General features: G+C 59.0%; 2 protein-coding genes across 2 annotated transcripts; one reads left to right on the plus strand and one right to left on the minus strand.

Annotated features, from left to right (window-relative positions):
- Positions 1-742: 742 nt before the first annotated feature.
- LOC125626565 (uncharacterized) lies at positions 743-19,565 on the minus strand. Its single transcript, XM_048829653.2, has 4 exons — positions 19,386-19,565; positions 4,850-4,964; positions 2,479-3,600; positions 743-1,022 (listed from the first exon to the last, which is right to left on the minus strand). Exons 2-4 carry the CDS (start codon positions 4,862-4,864, stop codon positions 822-824), a joined length of 1,338 nt encoding a protein of 445 aa, XP_048685610.1. The 5' UTR covers positions 4,865-4,964; positions 19,386-19,565; the 3' UTR covers positions 743-821.
- On the plus strand, positions 6,853-13,296 carry LOC125626920 (P43 5S RNA-binding protein-like). The gene is given in 10 exon segments (XM_048830488.2): positions 6,853-7,011; positions 7,479-7,579; positions 8,230-8,323; positions 9,606-9,694; positions 10,038-10,111; positions 10,499-10,590; positions 11,632-11,895; positions 12,488-12,541; positions 12,951-13,117; positions 13,119-13,296. Coding segments are annotated over 10 exon segments (1,239 nt in total). The 3' UTR covers positions 13,264-13,296.
- Positions 19,566-20,893: the final 1,328 nt, after the last annotated feature.

Consider the following 20,893-nt stretch of genomic DNA (forward strand, 5'->3'; position numbering starts at 1 on the left):
GGTCTGATCCTGCAAACTCATGGGAGTGCCTCTTGTGGGAGCTTCAGGGTCGGAGACCTTCATTTTAGAGACTAAGCAGGTGCGGCAAAGATCAGGGTGTTGCTCTGGGCTTGCTAGAGATGGCCCCTGGGGGTGACCAGGGAAAGAATGGTGGAAAGGTGTTTCAAATCTGCCTGTTTTCCTGCCACTAAATATTCAGGTCATGTGTCTGCTAAGACTATGGAGATTATTGTATTACAGAAACAGAGCAACAGTGAAACATGACTGGGGAGGAAGTGATTTTTTTTTTTTCCAGCCCATAAAACTCTGGGCCTGTTTTTCAGAGGAGGATCAGCACCTACAACTCCTAAGCTGTGGGAGTTCGGCACCCCCGCGTTAGGTTTTTAAACATTCGACTCTGAAGCGTTGGAGGAAAGTTATATGTGAGTAAAGATTCTTCCCCTCGCTGAAAGCTTATGGGAACTCCTCCTCCACCCCTCTGCATCCTGCACAGGAGATTTCCACTGACCAAGTCAGGTTATTTTCTAAGGCAATACAATAACATTTCAGGTTGCCTACATGAAAGCAGCTTTTCTTCAGCTCCCTTAGGTGCTCTGTGCGCCCTGAAGCACCATGCATAGGGTGGGTCATAATGATTTCTTCTGCCCCCATTAGTGGCCCGGAGGCAAAAAGCCAATGAGAACGTTTCATCTGGTGTCGCAGCTGCTGTGATCAGTGCAGCCAAGACTTCAAAGCCCCGTGCTACAGGAGATCATTCACTTTAATGGTGGGGCTGATCTTTTAATAGAGGTGGCAGCCATCTGTGGGGAGGAGAGTCTCAGCTAGGATTTGGGGGCTGTCTTTTTAACCAACATCTTCAGCTTCCGGAGAGCCCATTGGAGGAACGATGAGGAGAAATCACCATGTTTGTGCTGAGAGGTCATAGCCTGGAGGGTGGGTGTGCATCTCAGGTGGGCTGAGGGCCTGGTGCTGACCAGCGTCGTCTTCTGAAGGGCAGCCGCTGCGCTCTCCTGGAGAACAGCCTAGAAGTCCCAGAGGAAAGACAATTACAGCTCGGAAGGCTGAATTGCTCACAAGCCCAAAGGAGATCAGACTATTTTACTTTGTCCCAGAGGAGGTTAAGAGGTGGCTCAAGCACCTACAGGGGGAGAAGATATCCAATAGGCTCTTTAGCAGAGGAGGCATAACCGGTTCTGGGAGCTGATAAATTTGGGCTAAAAAGAAGACATTTTTAACAATGAGGGGAGTTAACCATTGGAGCAATTTACCTAGAGATGTGGGGGTTTCCCCATCACTTGGAGCCTTCACACCAAAACCGGATGCCTTTTCAATCATTATGCTGTAGCTCAACCACAAGCGTGATGCATTGAGGGAGGTGCCTGTTGCTAGGCTGGAGGTTGGGCTAGATGATCAGAATGGTCCCTCCTGGCCTTAAAGTCTGGGACTCTATGAAAGTCAGACTCCTTAGGACTTGTCTACATGGGGAAATTCACTGGCATAGTTACTCCAGAATAACTATTCTGCAATAGCTCCCCATGTGGGACACCTATTCTGGAGTAAAAATGCCTTTTCTGGATTTAGCTTAATTCACTTTGGAAGCGGCAAGACAGAGCAGGGACTTCTAGGTTGTATTTTTGGTCCCATCACTGACTTTCTATGTGAGGCACTCGAATTCCCCCTGGATACAATGGGGGTGATCACTGAGCCCCGACCCCATGGTGAAATCCATTTGGGTTTGCAAAGGGCTCACAGACTGTTGGATGGGCGGTGCTGTGAAAGCACTAAATGTTATTCCTAGTCCCCCTTCTTCAGCCTGCTGTGGGAATTATTATTGTTTATATGCAGCAGCAGCAGGGACTGGGGCCCTGTTGTGCGGGGTGCCGCACAGACATAGACTATGAGTCATTCTCTGCCCTGAAGAGCTCACAACCTAAACAGACAAGACAGACAAAGGAAGAGTTATTATCCCAATTTTACAGATAGGGAAACTGAGGCACAAAAGCCCTCCACGCACGCACACAGACTGGGGATCCTATTGTGCTGGGCGCAGTACGTAAATAGAATAAGAGAAAGTGCCTGCCCTGAAGAGCTCACAAGCTAAATAGACAAGACAAAGGGTGGATGAAAGGCAGGATTATTATCCCCATTTTACAAGTGTGGAAACTGAGGCACAGGGTGAGCTTGAGCAATTTGGCCAAGCTCATACAGGGAATTTGGGGCAGAGCCAAGAATTAAATCCAGATCCCCAGCCTACACCACAAGGCCATCATTCCTGTCTAATCCAGCCTTTCCCCTCCTCTTCTTACTGATCAGGGATGAGAACTGCCAACAGCCAAGGCCTGACACAGCTGGAGGGAGGGGTTTTCTTTGTAGAGAGAGAATGATGTCCCTCTACGTTTGTACAGGGTGCCCAGACTCTATGGTGATGGCCGTATTCGAAATGCGGATGCCGAAAAGCCTTCGTAGTGGCTTCCTTACCTCTCTTGCTAAGGCCTGTGCCCTGGAGTCCTCAGGAGGGCAGAGGCGGTAATTGGAAAACAGCCTCTTTGCCTTGGAGAAGATGGCCCCATGTGCGTCTGCTCCCCATTTGTGACAGCGGCTGAGCTTCTGCCTTAGCTCCTCCTCCGGCCCCTTCAAGTCAGGGGGTCCGAAGATCCTGAGGCCCCCCCTGCAGAGCTGACAGGCAGGGTTGGGATGAAGCCACCAGCTGGGCCCAGGCTCTGTCCTTGTCTCATGAGAGGTTTCAGGCGAGGGATTGCACTGCAGTGCTCCAGGGGAATCCAAGCTGGGAGAGCCGGTCAGCCGGGAGAGGGTGACGCTTTCTGGAGAGAAGGACCGGGAAGCCCTGCCTGATGAGGGTGGCACTTCCTCCACTCTAACTCCCGGGCTGCCCCATCCCTCCTGCAGCAGAAGGTCCCCGTCCTCTCTCGACTGATTGAAATCGTTCTCAGGCAAAATCTTCTTATCCGCGCCGGGTGAGGCTGGGCCCTGCTGTGGAGTCGCCCCCTCCTGGTCCCGCTCATACCCACTCTCTGTGTCATCTTCACCTCTGGAAGGGCTCTTTCCCCCTATCAGGCACCTGATGATGTTGTAGCCACTCTGGTCCCTGATCCTGGGCTCTAGGGTCTTCCCCAGGCTGGCTTGCAGTTCATCCTCTGTGGCCACCAGGGCCTCTTTGGTTGAGGTCACAGATGGCGAGCATGTGGCCGGCTCTGCACCCTTTGCCTCGGGGACTCCCCCTTCTGAGCCCCGGTGGCTGGCGGGCGAGTCGGAGCCGGCGTTCTGCTCGGCGGCCACAATTTTGATCTGCTCCCCCGAAGTCCACACCACGTCCACTGGGGCGGCCTTCAAGAGGTGGCACATCAGCTTCACGAGGCGCTCCTGGCTGTCGTCATTCTGGACCCAGGGCGGATGTTCCCCTGGAGCCTTTGGGACCATGGTTACCCCCATGGGCTGGCCTGCTCCGGGCGAGGCCTCCTCCTCCTCCTCTCCGCTGAGGTTTAGCACCAGCACCCCAGTGCTGTCGTCATGGCTGTCAGTTGATGTCATCTCCATGCGCTTGTCCTCCTCTATATCCAGCTCTTCGATATCTTCTACGACCTGAGGGAGAGGAACAAACCAGAGCAGAGCTCCAGATCAGGAGATATGGGGCTTGGAGAAGCAGGAGGGGGTCAAGTGTGTGCTACAGGCTGGAGACATCCCAGTCACAAGTGAATCTATCGCTCCAAAGACAAAGGACTTTACCTCTGTTAACTGAGATAGCATTAGGGCTTCCAACCTCTCTAGGCCAGTGGGGCAGTGGAGGGGGGACTCCAGGACCCAGCCAAGCTACACAGATAGGCCAATGAAATGCAAGGAAAAGGCCTTCCCTGGAGAACGCCAAGGAAAATAAACTCAACTAAAGGCCCAATTGTGTCACAAGGTGTGTGTGTGTTAAATGGCTGCTTTCCCCAGTGACTGATCACAAGGGGCGTGTGTGCACGCGTGCATCGTCCGCTGGGACTTAGAGGATCTGAGACCCAGTGCAAGAGCAATGCCCAGCCGACTGGGTGACCTTCAGCCTTGGAAGGACCAGTCTGAGCCGTTCATACGCATTGCTGGGCTGTGACCTGGACATCACTCAGTAGAAACACAGCAGCAGTTGGGAATGCAAACAGGATGTGAAGGGGCATGAGGAACAGGCTAGGAAATAGCTTGGAGAATATCCTAAAGCCCAGATGGGGATCGATGGGGTGGCCTGAGCTGGAGCCGTCTGGTTAGTCCTGGTCACTCCACCTCAGCTGGGGCAAAGCCGATGGAGAAGGGGGCTCTGGAGAGACCGAATGGGTGAGGAATTAGCAGTGGAGCCAGCTGGGAACTTCGCTCCGATACGTGGGCGGCCACGCTTCAGAACTGAGTGCCACGACCTTTGCCCTCTGACATCAGAGATGCCGGGGTGGCTCGGGGGCGAGGTCAGAAGCGGGAGCCGCGACAAGGGTTCTGTCCCCACCCCCAGCGCTGACTCAGCCTGGGCGGGTCTTTTCCTCAGTTTCCCCATCTGTAGGACAAGGGCGAGCACCAGCTGCTCCTCCGCTCTTCCCCCTGACCCTGGCCTTACTGGAAATCCTGGGAGGTGGGTGCATGGAGCTGGCGCCAGGAAAGTAGCCAGCACAGTGCCTGACGGGACTTTGGAGGAGTCTGGCCCCAGGCCCTGCAGCGCAGTGGGGCCAACAAAAGGAGACTCACGACCCGTGGCTGAGTCTCAGGCTTCGGCCTAGTGAGGAAACGGCTCCCCGGCTTCCCTCCCTCCCTCCGAGGATCCTCTGTGGCTCCATGGCCACTGTACAGCTTGGCCCAAACAGCTCCTCACCAGCTTCCCTTCCATGGTGGCCGTATCACTACGCCGGGTTCCAGCCGTGACGAGGTCCGGTGTGGCGTGCTCGGGATTCCCAGCTCTGCTCTGGGAGTGCAAAGATGTCCTTGCCCTGCAGAAGGGACTGGGCATCAGTGAAAGGGGCCGGGGCACCATCCCCCGAGCCTTGGGGGCAGCATGCCCCCGCCCCCAAGGCTCATTCCAAGTTGGGGCTCCCTGTGGAGGGTCCCAAGGTGGTGGCCAGTCAGCGGCTATTGTGATGGCAGCTTTGGGGGGGGGGGGCCTGCTGGCCCACTGGGCCAGCACGCCCCCAACTCACTGATGGCCAAGCAGCTGCTGGAGGCCGATATTGATCGTGGACAGCAGGATCCCTGGGAATATCACGCCTTGAATAGGGCTGAGTGTGGGCGTGGGAATCCACCCACAGGAAGCGGCTTGCAGGGTCCGGGCCTGGTTCCACGCTGGTGATCCAGCGGCAAATAATCTCCCGATTCCATTAGTGCCTGAGCCATCTCCTCCCACTAATAACTGGCATGTTTTCAATGCCGAAAGACGACTTGTGCTGCCATTTGCACCTGTAAACCTCTGTCCGTTAATGAACTAATTAATGCCCACAGCAAACCAGAGTTACTAGCCCTGTGGGGAAACTGAGGCACAGTGTTACTAGCCCCCAAGTCGCTCAGCGCATCAGTGTCAGAGGCAGGAATGGAACCCAGGCATTCCTGGCTCCCGGGCCTGTGCTCAGATCACTAGGGTGGGAGGAACGCCGGGCACTGTAATCCATGTGTCCCTTTAACCCCTGGGCTGCTGTAGATCAGATTCTCTGTCCCTCTCCCAATCTCACTGCCAAGCACCTGCTTCCCAGCCCCTTCCTTCATCCCCAGCCAGCAGAGCAGGATACAACCTCCCCCCCTCCCTCCAGCCTGATGTCACAAAGGGGCAGGCGAGCCTCCCCATAGGGCGCTGTCTCCATAGCAAAACGAGTGCAGGGCTGGCGGGTTTACCAAGGTTGCTCTCTATGATGTATATTACAGTAGCACCTAGAGCTCTGTCGAGCTAGGTACTGCAGGGAGAGCCCAGCTGTACCCCCAAGAGCTCAAGCAGAGATCCTTGAAGGTATTTAGGTGCCTAACTCCCAACAATCCATAGGAGTAGGGCACCTAAATACCTTTGAGGATCAGGGCCTTGCCATCCAGGTGGATAACGGACAGGAAGAGAAACAGCAGAAGAAGGATTTACCCAACACCTGCAGGGCTTGTCATGCCAACAGCTGGGAGCCCTTTACAAAGGAAGTCAGCATCATTTTATGGGGAGTGAAACTGAGGCACACAGCAGGGAAGGAACGTGCCTGCGGTCACCCAGCAGGCCAGTGGCAAAGCTAGGGTTAGACCCAGCTGTCCTGAGTCACCTTCACCACTAACCGTGCTGCCTTATCATGACAAATGGGCCCAAGCTGAGAATTCCTGACTCAGAATCCAACCCCCAGCCCCTTGAACCAGGAGGTGCTTGGCATTGGTTTGATCCATTTAGATCCCCGGCTGAGTTTGGATTATGTGTAGCAGTGGGGCTGCTCAGAGCCAGTTTTGGAGGGATGCTGCTTTGGACCCTTCTCCCCCCACAGGAGCTTGGGGCTAGGGCTTCTACAGGTGCAGAGTGGTCCCTAGGGGGGTTTTCAAAAGCAGGCAAAGCACCTAACTCCCCTTGAAGCTAATAAGAACAAGCCACCTAAACACCTGCTTCCCCCAAGGCACTCTGCTTTCAAGCCTACTGCAGGGAGAATGCCCTGGGGATGCTGAGCCCAGATCCACCCCTGGCAGCTTTCCACTAATGATGTGGATACATTAACCCTGCTCCCCCCCTCAGCCCCTGATTGATGGGATGGGAGTCAGCTGCAGCCCCCGTGGGAGGCAGAGAGTATAAAGATGGCAGCTCAGCAGCAAACTGAGGGGCTATAGAGTATTCCAGGTAGAGAGAGGGGTGCTGCAAAACTCCAACCCCCTATGGCTGAGGCAAAGCTGCAGGAGGAGGCTGGGGGACGCAGCACCTCCCTGGGGGGTGTTTTGGCCTCTGACCTCTTTGCCTGCCCCCATGAGGAGTGTGATGCTGTGCTCAGCAAGGAGAGGAGGCTGCAGAATCCTCTTTCTGTGCACATGGGGGAGGTAAGAGGGGGACCCCCACCCCTCTAGGAAGGTGGGGAGAGGGCAGCCCTGCTCCATGGCTCCAAAGAGCCTGTTACCTGCCCTCCATGGGGAAAGGCGCACCGGAGCTGCCTGTGTCAGCCTATGGCTGACCTGCCTGAGCAGGGGTTGAAAGCAGGTGGGTTGGCTACTTCTCTTGATCCTAGAAGTAACAGATCTAATAAGGTGGAGCTGTCTCGGGGGGAGACATGCTGATTAACCCTTTGTGAGCCTGGGCTGTGTCACTCTTGAGTAGCATGTACCTCATGACTACTGAGTGCCTGGCTACCAGCCCTCCTGCGTTGGGTGTCTCGTACAAGCTGGTTTGTTTGTTTGGGACTCCTTTAATCCTTCTGCCCCTACCTCCTTGATTATTGTACATGGCTCATCCCTGAGTGTGAAGGGGCCTGGGAGGGTGGCCAGTCCCTCACAAAGGCATGTCTCTGCAGATGGCTCAGCTGGGTGACCAGGACGGCTGTGGCAAGCGATTCCACCGCAGACGCTCCCTGCAGATGCCCAAGCTGCAGCAGGGTGATGCCAGGCTGAACAGGTAGGGTGGGGGGCTTGGGGAAGGTGGCTTGTCTTCTTTCTCTCTCTCCCCCTCCTGTTGCTCAGGCCCCCTAATTCCCCATTAGGTGTCTAATGGGCCTTGGTGGTCCCTAGCGGGTCTCTCGGGGAAGCAATGAGCCCATCATTGCTGGTGAGCCCTCTGGGGAGGGAAGCAGGAGGTAGGATTGCCCTGGTGCCAAACTGAGCTCTGGGCCCCATTGTGACAGGTGCTGCATGAACACAGTGAGAATCCCTGCCCTGGAGGAGATAAGTGTAAATGACACCACTGACCAAGGGAGAGGGAAACTGAGGCACACAGAGGGGAAGGGAGTTGCATGAGGCCACACAGCAGCCTAGTGGCAGAGCTGGGCGTAGAACATGGTCTCCTGACTCCCAGTCCAGTACCCTACCCACTAGGCTGTGCTGCCTGCCACTGAACTGGCCAGGCTGTGGGCAGGTCAAGTATCCAGACGCCCCCGCTTCTCTTCTCTCCTCCCCCCCCCCCCCCCGGGCACCTGTCCCTGCCTTATGTTCTTGACTACACACCCCTTTCCTTTGGCTAACTGGCCTGGGCTGTGCTGAGCCTGGGCCCCATTGGGCTTGGCTTGGCGCTAACCCCTGTCTATCAGCCGTGTCTCCATGTTTCTCCAGCTGCTTGGATGCTGACTGCAAATCTGCCTTTGTGCCTGAGAACCACGTGCCCAAGCACTGCAGGGCCCAGCATGGTGCGGAGAAGTCCTTCCAGGTAGTGCCTGCTGGTGGCAAGGAGTTAATGAGGTGGGGTGTTGGGTGAGGCAGAACAGCTGGTGCGTGATTGGGGGGGGAGGGGGGCAGATAGGGGTCTGGTCACAAGTGGCTTGAATGGGCTCTTGGACTCTGACTCCTGTTGGGTCTGATGCCTGGGCCACCCCTTTCAATCTGGGGGCCTGGTGGGCCATCGCTCTGGTAGCCCAGATAGCCCCCTAGGCATAGGGTGTGATGCCAACAGAGTCCCTTCTCTGGGCTGACTCTCCCCTTCTCTGAACAGTGACTTGGAGCAGCACCTCTGTGGGGCGGGGTCTTCATCTGTTCGGTGACCCTGATTTTGGGGGAGGGGGGGTGAGCCTTGGCAGCAGGAGCTATGGCTAGGGGAGAGGGGGTGGGGATTGTCCCAGTGCCCCTCTCCTGGTGCATGGGTCGGGGGGGGCAACTCGGTGTTAGCCAAGCTGTGAACAGTGGGACTTGGGGGGCAGGACCAGATTCTGGGTCTCCTGAAGCTGGGGGAGTCTGTTCCTTCTGTGAACACATGAGGGCGCCAGAGGTCACGGCTCTGGTTGTGCTTGTAAGATGGCAAGAAGGGGGGGAGACTAGCAAAGGGCCCCTGCACTGGGGCTAGGCAAAGCCCCTGGCACAAGTGTGAAATGATCCTCCCCAGAGGCCATACAATGGGCCCGCCGAAGCGATTTCCCCCTCTGCCCTTACAGGGACCCCGAGCCTGGTTTGTTACCCCTGCCTAGCCAGCGTGGGCTGGAGCTGCAGGTGCGTTCCCAGACCCTGCCTGGCCTTGCAGCCCTGGAGCTGGTTGGTGTTTGCAGGGCCGCTGGTCAGTTCAAACTGCCCGAAAATGGCTAACATGAGAGAGAAACCCGTGCGGGATGCTCTAAATGGCACCAGCAGATGTTTGATTCCCTGACGCAGGTGTCGACAGGCTCCTGTTAAACTGCTGGGAGCTCCCTGATTAACCCCTGGGGCATCCATGCTGCAAACACCCTTCCAGAGCCACCCAGACACGTGTGAGGGGCACTGGGAGCTGGTGGGGAGGGGGATCAAAGCGCATCATGGGGTGGGGGGGATTGGCCTGCTAAACCCAGGGTTGTGAGTCCAATCCTTGAGGGGCCATTTAGGGATTGGGGCAAAAATTGGGGCTTGGTCCTGCTTTGAGCAGGGGGTTGGACGAAATGACCTCCTGAGGTCCCTTCCAACTCTGATATTCTGTGTGGGAGTTGGGTCTGGTTGACTTGTCTCTCTCCTCCCTCGTCCCCCCCCAGTGCAGCTACCAAGGCTGTGAGCGTGCCTTCAGGAAAAAGAAGGCCCTCCGGGCCCATTGGACCGAGCATACCAGTGTGCTGCCATTTGTGAGTGTCTCCTGTGCCCCTCTGGCTGGGGGTGGCTGATGCCACTAGATGGGAGCCCCCCCCCGGTGCAGCTTCAAGCAACACCTCCCAAGAGGGCTGGCCAATGGCTGCTGAGGGCAGAGGATTTGCCATATCTAGTGTTGGGCACGGTCCCAGCCTGGGTACTGAAGCTGGCCGGGCCAGTGGCCTTCTCCAGCATGGTGCAGCCTATATGCTGGCCTCTCCCCTTCCCAATTCACTGCCACCCATTGGCTGGGTCTCTCTGGATTAGCCTGGGACCTGTCCTTTCAGACATGGGGAATCCCTACCCCCTTCCCTCACTTGTGGGGTGTTTGCTTCGTTCAGGTGCCAGGAGCCCGGCTGCACCATGAAGTTTGCCAGCGCTGCCAAGAGGAAAGCTCACCAGAGGAAACATGCCGGTGAGCAACTTTGCTGGCTGCTTTGCCCAGGGTGGGTGGGGGAGTGTTGGGGACCTGCTGAATGGGAAGCCGAGGCTGCTGACTTGACTGTCTCTGGCTCCCCATCTGCAGTGGACCTTTGCCCCCAGGCTGGGATGGGGACATCCTTTGGAGCTCCTGCTTCTCACTGGCACAGCCGCCCCCGGACGCAGCATGCCAGTGCCTGGAGGCGAACCAACACCTCCGTGGTGGGAGGCGCCCCGCTGGAGAGCGGCTCTGAGCACAGGGTACCGGTACTGCAGGCCGGGCTCAGCAGCCACCTGGAGACTCCTGTTGTCCTGGGGTGGCTCCTTCCAGCCCAGTTCAGCATCTCTGCACCTGCTGATCCCCCTCAGTGTCCTCTTCTAGGATACTGGTGCCCCAAGCCAGACTGCGGAACTGTCTTGCCCACCTGGACGGAGCGTCAGAAACACCTACAGCAGCACCCCGGTAAGGCAGGGGTGTAGGGGAGCCCCTCCCCTCCCATGCAATCTGGGTACTGGATACCAGTCTGCCTGCATTTCGCTGGGCCAGCACTGAATGGGTGGCATCCCAAATCAAACATGGCTAGCTTGTAATATCGGCAGGCTGGGAGGTCACGTTATCAGCCCCAGCAGGTGGTGGTGGAGAGGTCTTCCTTCTCCAGGATGTGGCTAGGGAGGAAATGTGACTTGAGAAGCCCAGGGCTTCCTTTCTCTCCTAGTCAGGGTCTCCCTTTCTCTGGGCATCACCAGTAGGGGTGGGGGGGGCCACAAATGGCTTGTGGGGGTGACTCAGAGTGGAGTCAAATGATGGGGGACCTGGGGGTGGGTCAAATCCCAGTGTCCTGCTGACCTTCAGTCCAGGCCAGCCTGGCCACACCTGGCATCCTTGCACCATGCCCCCCTGGTGGTGCTTCCACCTTGCTTGGGAGGCTGGAGCGAAGAGTGGGATCGGCCGCCTCCCCCAGGCAAATGGAGACAATTGCGTCCTAAGGCTGCCCTACCTCTTCTCCTGCCCCTGCTGTACTCCAGATGGGCTCAGTGGTTTGAGCATTGGCCTGCTAAACCCAGGGTTGTGAGTTCAATCCTTGAGGGGGCCATTTAGGGATCTGGTGCAAAAATTGGGGATTGGTCCTGCTTTGAGCAGGGGGTTGGACCTCCTGAGGTCCCTTCCAACACTAACCACTTATGATTCTTCATAACCTGCCCCTCCTCCTCTGACTGATGGCCCTCCTGGGGTTCTTGAGAGCTTTCCACAGCTGCCTCTGCCCTTCCTTGGGGCTCTGGATTCTGTGGGGGCCATCGGATACTGGTTACGCTGGTCTGGGGCTAGTCCTGTGTCCCTCCAGCCAGTAGAACCTGTCCCATCAGAGACTGGCTCCAACCACCCCTCCGCTCCCAGCTCACGCCGCAGAAGTTACTCCTCCATTTCCACATCCTCTCTGGGGCAGGGGTATGAATCCCCCAGGACTCCTGGGAAGCAGCCGGGCGCTGGGGTGTTGGTTCTGTCTGGGGGCTCAGCCCGTGCTCTCCCGCCCAGCGGAGTACAAGTCCCAGCTGTGTCCGAAGCTCTTCAAGAAGCCAGGCGGCCTGCGGCAGCACAAGTCCTTCCGCAGCTGGCAGAAGCGGGCGCTGCCGAAGCCCAGGTGGCTGTGCCCCAAAGCTGACTGCCAGGCCTCTTTCACCACCGTCTTCAACCTGGAGAGCCACATCCGGACGGCGCATCTGAAGCTGCTGAAATATCATTGCTACTTCGCTGGCTGCGAGAAGGCCTTCGCCATGCGGGTGAGGAAGCAGCAGGGTCTCTAGGCACTGGGGAAGGGGGGGCATAGAGCTGAACGGCGGGGGGGCTGTGGGGAATAGAGCTGGCTCTAGGCATCTTTACTAGCAGTAGCAGAAGGGTTTGTGCAGGGAGCTGGCTGAAAATGGGCTTTGCTTTTTTTTTCCATGGGAAAGTTCTAGGAAGTTTTTTTTAACTTGATCAATTTTTTTGATTTGGCAAAAAATCAATTCCCCCCCCTCGCCCCCCCAAATATTTAACTTGGGAAATGCTGTCACAGTGCCTCATGGGAGTTGTAGTTCCATTTCCTCATGCTCCTATTGGCCTCTCCAGGCAGGGGTCCCTGGGTGGACTAAATTTCCCATGATGCACCATCTTCCCCCTCATGTTTGGGGGAGCAGTTGCATCATGAGAGATGTAGTCCAGCAGGTGATCGTGGCCCATAGATGAGACAGGAATCAGAAGAAACTAAACCCCCATGAGGCACTGCACTAGAATACCCAGTCAACCCTAAAATATTTGAATAAGAGGGATTTGGGGGGGGGGGCCCTCTGGCAGGGGTTTGTGCTCGGTGACTTACTCCTCTTTCCTTGGCAGGAGAGTCTAATCCGGCACCTGACGGTCCATGACCCCACAAAGAAGAAACTGAAGGTAATTGGCCCATGCTGGAGTGGGTGAGCCACGGGCCCTTCCTGAAGTAGCAAAATCTGTCACTGAAGCTGGGGTCTGGTCCCAAACTGGAGGGGGGTCTTCTACTGCAGTGGGAAGTAGGGTGTGACCCTCCCCAATGGCTCAAACCCAGGGTTAGCTGGGAAAGACCCTCTAACATCAAACCACCACAGGGGCTGCCATGGGAGGCATCTGCCCTGAGCGCTCTGGGGGTGCAGCTCTCTGCTGGCAGTGGTTGCAATAGAAGCTTGTTGGGGAGAGGCTGGGGGAGCACGGGGGGCCTTATAACGGGGCAAGGCTGCATAGGGCTTGGGGTGGCAGGGTGCTGGGGGAGCCCCTGAGGGGGAACAAGCCCCCAGGCCAAGGCCCTGAGCCCCGCTCCTCTCTGCAGCCGCGGCGCTGCTGGCCCAGCAGGAAAAGCCAGCAGCGGCTGGGCGCCCAGCGGCAGGTGCTGGTGGAAGAGAACCTGAGCCCGCTCTTCAGCCAGAAGCTCTACGTGCGGCTCAAGCGCAGCCGGTCAGGCTTCCCGGCGGGCGAGAACGGCCCTGGGCCCCTTGCCGCTCCTGCGTGCCAAGGCCAAGCTGGAGAGCGACCTGTCGGGGCTCTTCACAGCGTGGCGGCAGGGGCGCTCGTTGGAGCCCGAGGTGAACCTCAGCGCCCTCTTCCAGCTGCCCCCGGCCACCGGGCCCCAGGAGGTGGCCTAGAGACAACATCCGGCCCGGGGAGATGCTGCCTGGTGCCAGGCAGGGGGGCCCCCAGAGCTCAGAGGCTGGGCTGTCCATGGCTTTCAGCTGGTATTTGCTTTAATTCTTTTTCCCCCTGGAATGGGTGGAAGGGGAAGCTCCCTGGGGCAGGAAGAGGTTGGTCCAGGCAAATGAACCTCCCTTTTACGTTGGGGTTTTTTTCCTGCCAAGCAGAGGGTGTCTATTGAGTTTAAGCAGGGGGCAGGGCTGTCCCTGACCCCAGCAAGTCTGTAGGGGGGTTGTGTTCCAAGGACAGGCGGGGTTTGGGGGATGCCTGGCCTGTGCCCACCTGCAGGTGTGACAAGTGGGCCAAACACTGAGCAATAAACACTTGCTGGAAAGCTGAGCCCTTGTCTCCTCTGGCCTTTCCTCCTCTTCCCCACCCGGTCTGTAGGCTCGCAGGGCCCGCTGGGGGTGGAGGGGGCATGAGGTGCTAACTGTGGGGGGCCCCCCCCGCTGTGTTCCTAGGGCTGGGGGGTTGCCTTGGGCTCTTCCTGGGAACTGTTACCAGGCGCTGGGGCTGCTGTGGCCAGAGCCAGCCCCAAGCACTGGGGAGCGGGGTGGTCACGGAGCAGAGCTAGAATCCGCTTCCCCCTCCAGCCATTCTTGAGCCCATGGTACCGGGACCGGTCCTCTCCTGCCACCCCCTGAGCCTCTGGGGATCTCCAGTTCCTGCCTCTGAGGGGGCAGGCTGCACAGGTAGAGCCCCCTGTAGATCACCCATGGGAAGTGGGACCCTGTGTGGGTGGGAGGTAGCCTCCTCCCCGCCCCCCCATGGCAGGGGCTCTATGGGTAGGGAGGGGCTGGCAGCCTGGTGCCTTGCTGGTGCATTCACAGTGGAGTGGCGGGGTAGGGGGGGGATGTGGATTGTGGTTGATCCAGCTCTGGCCCTCCACCAAGCAAGGCCTCTCCTCACTGTCCAGCCCCGGGGACAGGCCCTGGGGGGGGGTGGGACTTTTTTGTCAGGGTGGGGAACAGCCCCTGCTCACAGCGTGGGTGAGCTGTCTCATGGCCCCTCCTGTGCCCTCTCTGGGCTGGTGCATGGAGCTGGCTGGCTCAGACCCTGAGTGTGGGGTGGGGGGAGTTGAGGGGGGTAGTCCTGGGAGTGCCCAGCAAACAGCGCTGCCCTGAATGCTCATTTGCTGAGCAGTGAGTGCAGGGTTAGTGGAGGGGGGGTGAGGTGCCCAGCATTGCTGCCCACCTTAGGAGGGCCACGTGCATTGCAGGGTCTAGCCTGGGACTCCTCCTCACTGGGCAATGTGAGGGGGTGGGCCAGGCTGGCACTCAGAGGAAGCCTTGGTGCAAACAGGGAGCCCCCATTAAGCTGGGGCTCTGCTGTGTTCAGCCCCAAAGGGCAGCTGAGGGGCCCATGGAAGGACTCTGAGCTGCCTTGAAGGGGCCATTGTGGGACTGGTGCGGGCGTAGTTGCTCCCCATGTGGCAAGGGTCTGCGATCCAGCTCACGCTGCCCAGGCTGAGCTGGCTGCAGGGCCCTGCTAGCTGCAGCCTCCTGCCCCCTCCAGGGATGAGGGGTCTGTCTCCAGGGGGGCAGTAGGTGTAGGCCAAGTTCTCTTCTCCTTCCCCCCCCCCCTGCCCCAAGCAGGAGCAAGAGGTAGTGGGGGCATTGTCTGTTCCTACCCCCTCCAGCGTTCCCCAGGCAGGTGACTCAGTGCTGTGGGGGCGGCTGCCTCTGACTCAGCTGTCACAGGGAGGGGACCTGCCCTTAATCTGGGCCTTGTGCTGTACCAGCCTCCCAGCCCCAGCTGCTCTCATCTTTCTGGGCCCTGCTCTTCTTCCCAGCCCCCCTTCCCCTAGGCAGGGCTTGTCCGTCCCCCCTGCCCCTTTTGGCAGGGGAAAATGAGCAGCCCTGGCTCAGTGCTGGCAGGGGATGAAGTGCTACCCCTAGGGTGTGAATTCTCCACCCATGGGCCAGCATAGGGTGAGCAGACAGCAAGTGTGAAAAATCAGGACACTTTTCTTTTCTTTTGTGGGGGTGGTATAGGTGCCTATATAAGTCATAGGCTCTAGTAGGCTGTCTGGTCACCTCTTGGAGGGAAGACTACCTCCTGCCCCCTGGTACAGATGCAGAAGTGCAGAGCTGATGCTCCTCCAGCCTGACCCACAGCTGTGCCCTCTATCATCCCAGACCGGGGCTGTCCCCTACCCCCAGCTGTCTGCTTCAAGTGAGGGCCTCAGGGCTTTGGCCAGCTGTCAATTTGCATGTGGGCCAGTGGCAGGGAGGTATTCTCCAGGGCATTGCCCAGCCTGAGAGGCAATACCTGGGAGGACGTTGCATGCTCCAGCCTCCCAATACTGCATATGGGGCTGGATATGCAGGAATTGCTTCCCCCAGGGTTGAAATGCAGCCTTCTCTGGTGTGGAACAGGGCAGCTTGCAAACAGTGCACAGCAATGGTGCTTGGCTGTTTGGGACAGGAAGTGAAGGATGGCTATATCTGGTGGGTGGGGGTTTGGGGGCAGGGCTATGTGGGGCCTCTGGTGGAGTGGGGCTTGCCAGGGTGGAAGGGGCTTTGAGATGAATGAGGCTGGATTGGGGGTGGGGGTAAGGGTTAACATTAACGAGTGCCTTGCTGGCCGCTTCCCCCAGAACTGGTAGTGTCAGTGTGGGGAAAGGGTTAATGCCAAGCAACTCTTCTTAAAGCCTGGATGTGAATGAGCAGAAGTAGCCAGTGATGAGGGGAGGAGGATGGGGACCTGGGGTGGGGGGGTTATGGGGACAAGAATACTGTGAGAGGGGGGGTGGAGATAAGGCAAGGGGGTGGGGGCTAGGGCTGGGATCATGGGGTGGGTGTGAGAGAGAGGGGAACACTTGTCTGTCAGTGTGTACGGTGGGCATGTGAGGTGGGGGGGCGCATAGGGGCGTGGGGAGGAGATGGGAGGGCGCAGGGCTGGAGGATGTGGTGAGGCTGGGGTGTGTGGAGGTGGGCTGGGCATAGGGGCAGGGGGGTGAGATGTGCGTCTGGAGGGGTGCATGGGGAGCTGGGGGTCTCTGGTCTCAGCAGCTCCACCAGGCAATTGTGTGGGGAGAGGCAAAGGCTGGAGCGGCTTTCTGGGCACATCCACGCATGTAAACCCCCCCCCGCCCCATGTGTCAGGGAAGTGCTCCGCTCTCCTGTAACGGGCAGCACTTGGCAGGAGCTCTGAGGGGGGGCCGCACTTTGCGGCGAATGCAAAGGGGCCTGGCATTTGCTTAGTGGTTTGGAAACGGTCCTGTCCTCCCTCGCTCTGGCACCTTCCCAGCTCGGGCTGCAGGGGCCGGCTTGGCCGCTTAACCCTTCGCTGGTGCCACGCTCCAGCCCGGCGAGGATCGAGGTGCGTCGGCTGAGCGGGGCCGGGGGTGGCACGGGCAGGTAGCGGGGTGTCTCGCCCTAGCCCCTCATCCCTGTCGCCCTGAGGGACGGCTGCACAGCCCTGCAGGGTTGGTGTGAGGAAACGGGGCTGAGGCCACTGGCTTCGCTCTACTTGTGCCTCTAAGGGCACGTCTACACAGCAGCTGGGAGCATGGTTCCTAGCTGGCCTAGCCAGGTGCACCCGAGAACAAACCTTCCCCAGACCCCTGGGTACAGATGCAGGTAGCTAGCCCAACCTGCCACCCATGGTTCTGCGTGTCTACCCAGTGTCGATGGCTCCGAAGAGCCAAACCTGTAGGGCAAGCGCTTAACTCCAAACAACCCTCAGACCCTTCCTGTGGCCATGTACAGTGCCTGGCGCACAGGGAGGCTGGACCTGCAAGGGTCCTGTAGGCCCTACAATAATACAAAGGGTAACAACATTCACTGATAACACCCACCCCTCCCCATCTTCCTTCTCAGAAGCCCTTGGTGAGCAAACAGGGTGGCTCTGGGCAGAAGGAAATTTGCTCCCAAGCCCCCTTATGCAACTGCAGGTGGTCCGGCATGGCCCCTCTGCGCCATAGGGCGTGGAAATCACCCAGTGAACACACTGCCATTATTCCAGCCTTTGTTTGCTTCCACGGTCGGATTCTTTTCCCTTTTAAAGGCGGCTCACGCTGGGAACTGAAATGCTTTCAGGTTGTCATGCTTTTTAAGCTGGTTTTGCCCAGCTCCTGGTGTTTGCTCTTGGGGGGCTGGGATCTGGGCTGAACTCGCAAGCAGGCTGGGCCATGGAGAGTCCTTGGGTGGGGAGAGCTCCAAGGAAAACCTCTCCTTGCAGCCAGTGCTGGCCCCACTGCCCCAGCGCAGTGCAGGGGGGCACTGTGGGCTCAGTAGGGGGCGCTCTCCCCTGGCAGTCAGTGCGGGCCCTAATGCCCCAGTGCAGCTTTAGCCAGTGCTGTGCTGAGGGAAAGGGGGGGCCGGAGGAGGTGCTCTCCTCTCAGCATCAGCACTTGCCCCAGTGGGGTGCTAGAGAGCAGGTTAGGGCCCCACCCCACTCCCCTCCCCTCCCAGTCAGTGCTGGCTTGTGGTGCCCAGGTGCAGAAGAGCCGGGGGGCTGCGTCTCCAGCTGGGGCACGTTCCAGGCTGGAGCTGGGAGGAGGGGGTACAGCCCTGCCCTGTGGATAAGCCCCCCTGTGAGGGCAGGGGCTGTCTCCACTCCCAGCGCTCCCCACTCTGAGCCCAGCACGAGGCTGAGGTCTCTGTTCCCAGCCCCTGGCTGTAGCCGGGCAGAGACGTGCTTGTCCCTGCCTGGCCGGAGCCCTGAGTGTGATACATCCTGACAGGTCGGGATGCTTCCCAGCTGCCCCCAGGTGAGAGGAGGGCCCCAGCGCAGCCCAGAGCCCTGGCCAGGGGCCAGCTCCAACCACAGCTGCTCCCAATCTGTCAGCCAGGGTGGCTGGGGAGGAGAGGGGCCCAAACCACAGGGGGCTTGTGGGTGGGTGCCGGTGAGGTGGGTGGGCAGGTGTGCGCTCGGTGCTGCAAACGGAGGAATCCCTATGCCGCCTCGTAGCGCTGCCCTTGCAAGATCCAAAGGGCCGTGCACCTGCTGCCCCAGAGCCAACTAATGGGCCCATCTACCCCGGTATCCCACCCCTACTGCCCAGAGCCAACCACTGGGCCCATCTACCCCAGGATCCCACCCCTGCTCCCCTGGAGCCAACCAAGGGCCCCTTTACCCTGGTATCCCCTGTCCCTGCTGCTCTGGATCAGACCAATGGGCCCATCTCCTGCTTCCCCCAGACGCTAGCAGTCGGCGAGTGCTGTTGCTGTGGAAGGCAGCCCTTCCCTCTGCCCCAACAACCCACAATGCACCTGGCCAAAGGCACAGTGGGGCACATGGCTGGAGCATCAGTTCCTTCCTGACCCCTTGTGTCCTGAAGCCTGAGATCTGCTTCCCTGTGAGCTGGCCCTGTCTTGTGTGGCGATAGATGTTATTAATAGCTGGAGAGCCGCTGGTTGGGATCTGTGTCACTGACCTCTCCCTGCAGCGGAGTACACAGAACAGAGCCGTGCTTTCTTTTGTTGGTGCTCAATGTATTGGCCTGAAATCCTAGCCCCCCACTCTGTGTGGTGTGGCTGGAAACCGAGAGCCCTAGATCCCTCGTGATCTGCACCGTTAATGGGGGGGGGACACACTTGCTTGGTCCTGCTTCTTTTTGCAGCGCTGGGATCTCTCCCTTAAACTTCTCACCCCGGTTCTGCCCCACACAGGCCTTTACCACACTAGCAGTCCGCAGGGCTTTTCTGATTTCTCTGTCTCGGGATGGGTTTTCCTAGGCTCTGGCTGGGATTGGCCAGCACTAACTGGGATCGTTTGCATGACAATTGGAAAAAAGAAAGAGAGCTCCAAATGGATTGGTTTCAGGGCTTCCCGCTTTGTCTGGCTGGAGTTCTAGGGGGGAAGGGAGGGTGCAAGGGGCTGGAGATCTGTCAGGTTATTCTGCAGTGGTTGGCCGCGGTGTCCAGTGGGGTACCCCGGGCAGAGTGCCCAGTGCCTCTGGCCTCAGTCCGGGGTGTGCACTGGAGAGACACTGGCAGGGGATGTATCACACCCAGTGCGTACGGGGCCCGGTGTTCCTGGAGGGACATTGATGGTGCCCAGCGCAGTGCGTATCATGCCAAGTGACTCTGACCAGCCTCCCACCCTCCGCCCCCATCACCAAGATCACCTGGCTCCATGAGGTCGATGGCCGACCAAGGGATGCTCCAGCCTGGTGAGTGGCTTCCAAGCTCCAGCCCAGCTCCAGACCCCGGCCACAGACCTGCTGCACCCGTCACGCCAGCCCCTCCGGGAGCCGCCCTCCAAGCAGCTGCTGAGACTGAACGAGCCTCCCTGTGGCTTTGCTTCCCCCGTCCTATGAGTGGAAGTAAATATCAATGCGATGTGACATGAGATGATGGAAAATTCCCAGCCCAGGCCGGAGACGCTAACGCAGCCTGATGGGCCCTTGCTGCCTCCTGGCTCCTGGTACTTTTCCGTAACCCAGCCCTGACTCAGCTCCACCCATGGGAACAAGCCTTTCCCAGCAGCAACACGAGCCACACCTGGCTCTGAGGGGCCACCCGGGCACTGCCAGACCCGCTCTTGGCCTCTCGCTCCTGTTTACCCACCTCAGCTCCTCCTCCCGTGGGCCCCCCCAACTCCTGAAGCCACTCAGCCACTCCCAAGGGGTGGGAGGGTGGCTGGGCTCAGCCTGGAGCCACAAACGTTCTCCATGTGCCGTGCCAACCCAACAGGCCCTGCGCTCCCGGGAATGGTGCCCATGTGCCAGTTGCTCGGGAAGAGGGGCCACCTGGCTTCTGTGAGCAGAGCCGAGAGCCAGGGCGGAGACAGGGCAGGGGGCGGGCTGACTGCCCGGCCAGGGGCCAAGCCAGCCCCAGAGCCAGGAGAAAGCAGGAGCAGGCAGGGAAGCCAAGCGGGAAACCCGCTGCATGGCCAAAGAGAGCAAGGTGGGTGTGCCGCCTCCTGGGGAAACTGAGGCACTGTGGAGGGCGATGAGGCATTGTGGCCTCTGTGCTGGGGGCTCTTGGTTTAGCCAAAGCACAGGGCTTGGGTGCTGCCCCCGAGCCGAGTCTCCCCAGGAGTTTGGGCTGGGCGAGCCCGTGGGAACGGCCACAAGTCCCCTGCCCCAGGCTCAGCTGCAGCCCCTGGTGAAGAAAAGCCAGCAGGAGGGCTCAGAGGCGGGGCGTGGGGTGTAATGGGGCCAGGGCAGATCTTGGCTGGCTGCAGCCAGGCGCTGGGAACGCTGTCCTCCGAGCAGCCCTGGGCAGCAAGCCAGGGGACTGGGAAAGCAGCTGCTGGAGGAATGTCATCACCTAGCCTGGGGGCCAGGATGCTGGGGATCCCCAGAGGCCTGCCTTAGGCTGGCTCTCTGGACAGCACAATGCACTTCCACACAGGCAGTTCCAGACTCTGTCCCAACTCCGCTTGGCATGAAAGGGTTGGTGCCATGCAGCAGCGCCCCCCCCTTCCTGGGCAGTCAAGCAATGCCCCTGCTTCACCACCTCAGGGGGAAGGTGGGCACCATGACACCGGCACGAAGATATGGCCTGCTCTGACACATGTATGCAGAGCTCTGGGATCTCCCGACGGGGCGGTGCCTGGGACTGGCTTGCCCTAGCACTGATCAGCACCAGTGGACTGCGTATGGCCTGGGAGCCAGGACTCCCTGACTTC

This window comes from Caretta caretta, chromosome 27 (genome assembly GCF_965140235.1).
Source record: "Caretta caretta isolate rCarCar2 chromosome 27, rCarCar1.hap1, whole genome shotgun sequence".
In the NCBI taxonomy this organism is placed as follows: Eukaryota; Metazoa; Chordata; order Testudines; family Cheloniidae; genus Caretta; species Caretta caretta.